This window comes from Nelumbo nucifera, chromosome 4 (genome assembly GCF_055504915.1).
Source record: "Nelumbo nucifera cultivar China Antique chromosome 4, China Antique-T2T, whole genome shotgun sequence".
Classification (NCBI taxonomy): domain Eukaryota; kingdom Viridiplantae; phylum Streptophyta; class Magnoliopsida; order Proteales; family Nelumbonaceae; genus Nelumbo; species Nelumbo nucifera.
The window spans coordinates 21419428-21426187 of NC_142652.1; the positions used below are offsets into that span (position 1 = coordinate 21419428).

Sequence of the window (6760 nt, forward strand, 5' to 3'; positions counted from 1 at the left end):
ATACATAAAAATATCTTTTTATATAGTATAAATAATGAATAAAATGGTCACAATCAACTTATAACTATTTAATGACTTGTTAACTTATAAGGGGGCGTTTGCTTCCCTTTGGAATAATGGTTCATTTTATCATTTGTAACCCTCTAAGGAGGTGTTTGGTTCCCTGTAGATAGAGAAACTTATATGTGTTATTTTAAAAATGATGGAAATAGACCATATTTCCTCTTGGGTGGTAAGCCAGTGGTTCAATCATTCAAGTCAAACAGGTGGACTTGTGGTGTTATAATTATATAAGAAATTGGGCATGTTTCTTGTATCATATGCTCATCATTTTAAAGTTTAAACAAAAAAAAAACAAGTATAATGAGTGAGAATAGTAGTTATTAAATGTAGAAATGGCTAAAAATACAAGAAATACAGAAAAAAAAGATATATCTGACCCATGGCCATGATATACTGATTGGGTTGAACAGTATGATGGTTTGGTTTGACCAAACCGGTTATTGGGTTGTTGAATAAATCGACACTATTTATTAAAAGTTTAGGCGCCAGACAGACCAAAAGTCCTGGTTCGGTGACAGGTTAACCGGTCCTACTGATCCGGTTAATGGTGTGTTGAAAACATTAATTTAAATAACTTAAAACAAATCTATTAACAAACCAAAACCACTTCAAATTTCATAATGAAGCCGCGCTATTATTGAATAACATGGGTATTTTGGTAACCAATGTTTTTAAAATTGATCTAAAATTAGAATTTCTTTGTTTGTCCAAGTTGTGGGTTTTTCAATTTTATTAAAAAAAAGTGGTGGGCTAGCAGTTAAATTGGTTGAGTGAACTCAACCAATGAAAAAAAAGACATATCTCTGATTTAAGTGTGACAAATGAATTTAAATGGTTAAAAATACAAGAAAACAAAAAAAAAAATATTTGACTTGTGATCCACTGCCCGGTCAAATGGTTCAATAATTGAACGAACCGGATCACTGGTTCATTGACTGAGTAGGAGGTTTTCCATGTAATTCATAGCAAGTCCACAGACAACAATTTCTATGGACCATCTTTTTTGAGTTTCAGATTTTTTCAGTCCACAACCTCACCATACGACAAGAGTGTTTACTTGAGAACCTGTTGGTAGAGGAGCTGTCTGTCTCAACTCTCAACTCTCAATTCTCACTCCCCAGAAAAATCCTAACAGCTCTGCAGTTAAAACTTGAGAACCTGTTGGTAGAGGAGCTGTCTGTCTCAACTCTCACTCCCCAGAAAAATCCTAACAGCTCTGCAGTTAAAAACTTAAAAACAGGAACGCCGAACCCTCTCTTTATCTCTCTCTCACACACATAATCCGAAATTCACATGGCAGCCCAAGAGTCCGTCTGTTAGCGATTTGTCCATTGGAATTAGTAGATCTTGTTGACAGGCATGTGAAGGTCTGGGCCTTAGAGTACTTTTATTCTGCCTCCAATAGTGTGGCGACCATGTGCCACTTCACACCTATGACACGTTAGTGGGGCGGGAGGCCGAGATGGGGAGTTTCCTTTTCACAGTTTAATTCCTTAAAAATCTTTTATTTGCAATATCCTACATAATTGTTCAAATTTACAACCTTCAATCTCACATCTCTCTCTCTCTCTCTCTTTCCGTCCCTTCACCCTTCTCCAACTCCCTCCCCCCAAATAATTAATTACCAAATCTTGGAAAGTTGGAATCGTAGCGCTTGAATGAGCAGAGGCTGGTTAGAGCTTGGTTAAAAAAAAAAAAAAAAGGAAAGCTCTTTAGTCTTTCCTGTGCTTTACTGACTTAATTGGGTTTTTAATAGAGTGGTTATAGGATCCTGGGTGGGCGTGCATGGCCTTTGGCTTATGTGCGCTGTGGTCTCTCTCCTTGGAAAGCAGTCCAGCGGTCTATATATACCACTGACTGACTTGAACGTGAGCAACGGAGCATCAGAGCATATCCATTTCATTTACGGCTCTCTGAACTCTGTAGTGAGTGTTTTGAGCTTCTTGGGAGAACCAATGGCGGTTTTGGTGGTGGTTTTTGGGGTGGTTTTGGGGCTCTGTATCTGCACTGCCCTGTTGAGATGGAATGAGGTGAGATATAGGAAGAAGGGGCTGCCTCCGGGGACAATGGGGTGGCCTGTGGCTGGAGAGACTACAGAGTTTTTGAAGCAAGGGCCAAGCTTCATGAGAAACCAGAGAGCAAGGTCTGTTTTCCCTGTTTTTGTTATGGCTGGTGTTTCTTCTTTTCTTCTTCTCTCGATGCTAATTACCCATTTTAATGCATTTATGAAATATTGGTTCTTTCACGACCATGCCTTTCTTGCTCTTTTTTGTTCTTTCTCCTTATCTGGCTTGTTTTTGATGGTTAAGATCACCAGTTTTTCCTTGTTTTAGGGATGGTTTCTTCCTTGTCTCTTTTTCTGGCCATATTGGTTCAGATGCATTGGTGCTTACCATTGCAAAAACGTGTATCCTGTTTAAGCTATTTTTAGCTCTCTTTCCAAGTTAGTTTACATGCAAAAAGGGAACCTCCTTTTTACTGATATAAGTTGGTCTTCTAGCTTTCTAGTCTAGCAAACCTCCCACGAATAGAATACCGTTAATGAGAAATAGCTCTTGGTTCTTTCAAGAAGGTGGTTTATTTCTTGATTAAAAAAAAGGCTATGAAGATCTTAAGCATGAAAAAGCTTTTATGTCTTGGGTTTTCTTTCTATGAAACAGTTTTAACCTTGGGTCTTCTTGCTGATTTAGATTTGAATTACCATTCGAAGTCACTTATCGTTCTTACAGCTTCCCTCTGTAATTCTACAATTTTCATCAATATGTGAAAGTTTTCCTTTCCTTTGTCCACAAAACAGGTATGGAAGCTTATTCAAATCACACATATTGGGCTGCCCTACGATAGTTTCCATGGATCCAGAGCTCAACAGGTATATACTGTTGAACGAAGGAAAAGGTCTTATTCCCGGTTACCCCCAGTCCATGTTGGATATTCTGGGGAAATGCAACATTGCTGCTGTTCATGGTCCACTACACAAGTCTATGAGAGGAGCCCTGCTTAGCCTCATAAGCCCTGTCATGATCAGAGAGCAACTTCTTCCAAAGATTGATAAGTTTATGAGATCCCACCTCAGTAACTGGGATGGAAAAACTATCGATATCCAAGAGAAAACGAAAGAGGTTAGTTGAATCTTCAGAACCCAAAACAACTCTGACTCAGAAACGAACCACATTATCGATTAACAGTAGCTAAATTTCTTTGCTGTTTCTGTCTGCATTTCAATTAAATAAACTGTGAGATCCAGTGAACAACCGTAAAGGCCTTGTGGTTAAATAGCAGAAGAGAAGCAAAAAGAGAGAAATTTATTAGCTTTTAATATAAATTTACTTTTTAAGCTTCACAGAATCAATAGATCATTCACCGAGTCATCGGGTAGAATAAAAACTTGCATATTTCCAAGAAAAATAGACAGAACAGCAAAAAAGAGGAAAATCCCATTAGTTGGTCATTTCCAGTTTTAATTTACAGTATTCTGTTCTCTTGTGCAGATGGCTCTGTTGTCATCACTCAATCAGATTGCTGGCACCGAATCCAGTTTGATAGCTGAAGGCTTCAAGCCAGAGTTTTATAAACTGGTTCTAGGGACCCTTTCACTGCCAATCAATCTACCAGGGACAAATTACAGACGTGGATTCCAGGTATGTTATTGAAAAAATGATTCTTGATGTCTTATTTTTTTTGGGTGAACCTTTTCACTTACTGTAGTTCCACAGGCACGGAAGAATATCATTAGCATGTTGAAAACAATCATAGAGAGAAGACGAGCCTCTTCATCTATCCACCATGACATGCTTGGTGGCCTATTGAGAGGAGAAGACTCAAGATACAAACTCAGTGATGAGGAGATTATTGATCAGCTAATTACAATCCTGTATTCGGGTTATGAGACTGTATCAACCACTTCAATGATGGCTGTCAAGTTCCTCCATGATCATCCAAGAGCACTTGAACAATTAAGGGTAGGTTTGGAACTGCTCCTTTTAGGTTTTATAAATTCATTTTATGTTCTTTTGTCTGATTTCCTGATTTTTATCTGGTTTCTGTTTCAGGAAGAACATTTAGAAATCAGAAGAAGCAAGGGACCAGAGGATCCAATCAACTGGAATGATTACAAATCCATGAGTTTTACTCGTGCTGTAAGCAATTTAGTGATCCACCTGTTTCTTTTAATTAAAAGGAAATCAAAGAAATGAAATTCATTATTCTTTCTTGATGCAGGTGATCCTTGAAACTGCAAGACTAGCTACCATTGTTAATGGAGTGCTGAGGAAAACAACTCACGAAATGAAATTGAATGGTGGGTTCAAGAGTCCTGAACTAGTTGTAGTTCGTAACTTGTATTGCTATTTGGTGAAATGACATCATGGTGTTGATCTGACTGATTTTTCTGTCTTTTCTCCCTTTCCTGTTTTTATAAACTTCATGGTTAACAATTCCTATTGGGAAACTATTTACTCCTTTCGATTTTTAGAAAAAGTGTTCCAAGCATTTAGGGGGTGATCTTCAATGTTAATTGTTTTTCTTGTTTCCAGTTCCAAAAAACAAAACAAAACAAGACCAGCTGGTTTAGAAACAAATTGGTTCTTAAAAAAAAAAAAAAACTCAGAAAGCATGTTTTTGGTTATATGCATGTTTTTCATTTCCAAAACTGAAACCAACAATATATTCTTGAACTTCTGATTTAAAGAACATGTGTTATCTGGTTATTTTATATCATGTTCCATAATCATATAATTTCTACACTACAAAATTTGTTATGGTTTTAAAAAACAATATTTTGATGATTCCAAGAAACATGCATTGTTTTTTAAAACAAAACCAACTTGTTTTTGCCTTCCAAAACAAAAACAGAGTTCAAGAACATTATCATGTTCCATTTCTGTTTCTAGATCAGAGAGTTGGGTTCCTCTGGTGCTCCCATAGTTTCCTTTCACTCTTTCAAGCAGTGGGGACCAATTCAGTGATCTGATCGATATGTTGTGTCTTCCGGTTGCTAAGCCCCCATTGGGGTTGGGGATAGTCAATTTCATGTCCTCTCATCACATGATGCTCATTGAGTATTACTAGAAGTTGATTACCAAAATGTGTTAACATTTGTTTTTTGTTATTTTCAGGATTTGTTATTCCAAAAGGGTGGAAAATATATGTTTACACAAGGGAGGTCAACTATGATCCACTTCTATATCCAGAGCCTTTTACCTTCAATCCATGGAGATGGCTGGTTAGTGCCCATGAGTTCTAGTTATTTTTCTTGGAGTTTTGAGCCATGGAAAGAGCGATATCAGTATCATCAGAAACTCTTGGATGGTCCTTGAGTCAATAGCAATTATCTTTCTTTTACTTTACCTCCTTGCTTACAAAGCGTACAAGCTTATTTGGAAGGCCAAATTTGCTTATGGGGCATAGCTACAGTTTGCCATAACTGAAGCCCCATATTGCCACACTGCTGTGGCCATGCTTCAAGTCTTTCAATGATCAATATTAGATTTAGTAAATCATATTTATTAATTGGCTAAATAACCATTGTTGTCCATTCAGGATAAGAGTTTGGAATCGCACAACTACTTCATGCTATTTGGAGGAGGAAGCAGGCTATGCCCAGGGAAGGAATTGGGTGTAGCAGAAATCTCCACATTTCTTCACTATTTTGTGACTAGATACAGGTAATCTACACGACTCCCCTCCTGGTTTGTTTTTCTGTAACATCTTAAACATCTAATGGACTTTGACTAACTCTGCACTTGAATGATCTTGTTGCAGGTGGGAAGTTGGAGGAGATAAGCTACTAAAATTCCCTAGAGTTGAAGCACCAAATGGACTTCATATAAGGGTTTCAAGTTATTAATTGTTCTTCAGATGGATGTACAGAAATATAGCATTATAGAAGTTTGGATGTAAAAGATGTTCCTACAGATGAATAAAATGAGATAACAAAATTTTCCTTTTGTCGGCAAAACCAACAAACTGGCTCCTGAATACGAGTAAATGGCACCCTAGTCGTCATAGCTCATGTTATCAAATTACTGACAGATGACTAATTCCTACTGGAAGAATCTAAAGACTCAAGAGGAGGAATATTTGAAATACTTGCCCACCGTTTAACTGCCCAAGTAGAGAAAGCTAATCAGGACCAACCCTGTTGACGAAATTACATGAAAATCAAGATTTGCTTACAGAGGGCCATGTCCAGGATCTTTGCATTGGTACGAGACCTGTTGAACTGTTAAAACAACCTTGTCTAATTAGTGGCTGATTTCAGAAAAAAAATGAGCTTCACGGGATCGTTGTTTAACTTGTTTTTCTCGTTTCTTAACCTGTTACTGCTTGTTACGGCAACCGCTTGGCTCTCTCTATCGCTGTATCGCATTCACATCTGAATCTGAGGCAACGCTATGACAGCACAAGCTCACGTCGGCTTTCTGGCTGACTACTCTCAGCCCATTCTGGTGCTAAATGCTAACTTTTCTGAGGGCGTGAAGAGCAACCTATTGCTAGTTGTTAACTTTCTATACCTACCAACTAGGGTCCTCTGATGATATTTCCCAAAAATCACTGATTTCTGAGAGAAATTGTCTGTAGGGTACCATTGATGTCATGTCAGCTAATTTTTCAAAAATTAGTTATGATTTTGCTTGGTAGTGATTACCAACAATGATTCTTGTGTTTATGGAAATTATCTCACATTATCAAAAACTAA

At 37.6% G+C, this 6760-nt stretch overlaps 1 protein-coding gene across 1 annotated transcript; it reads left to right on the forward strand.

Annotated features, from left to right (window-relative positions):
* The first annotated feature begins 1613 nt into the window (after nucleotides 1-1613).
* On the forward strand, nucleotides 1614-6019 carry LOC104597895 (cytochrome P450 85A1-like). Its single transcript, XM_010259673.3, has 9 exons — nucleotides 1614-2206; nucleotides 2861-3182; nucleotides 3552-3701; nucleotides 3777-4022; nucleotides 4113-4199; nucleotides 4282-4360; nucleotides 5178-5284; nucleotides 5602-5726; nucleotides 5824-6019. The coding sequence occupies exons 1-9, from the start codon at nucleotides 1863-1865 to the stop codon at nucleotides 5906-5908; spliced, it is 1545 nt and encodes a 514-aa protein (XP_010257975.2). The 5' UTR covers nucleotides 1614-1862; the 3' UTR covers nucleotides 5909-6019.
* Nucleotides 6020-6760: the final 741 nt, after the last annotated feature.

What these genes read in the sequence shown, in the direction of transcription:
- LOC104597895 (XM_010259673.3), top strand. Translation starts at nt 1,863, where the DNA reads ATGTGCGCTGTGGTCTCTCTCCTTGGAAAGCAGTCCAGCGGTCTATAT. An exon ending in ATGAGAAACCAGAGAGCAAG is followed by an intron (nt 2,207 to 2,860) that starts GTCTGTTTTCCC and finishes TCCACAAAACAG; the next exon opens with GTATGGAAGCTTATTCAAAT. An exon ending in ATTACAGACGTGGATTCCAG is followed by an intron (nt 3,702 to 3,776) that starts GTATGTTATTGA and finishes GTAGTTCCACAG; the next exon opens with GCACGGAAGAATATCATTAG.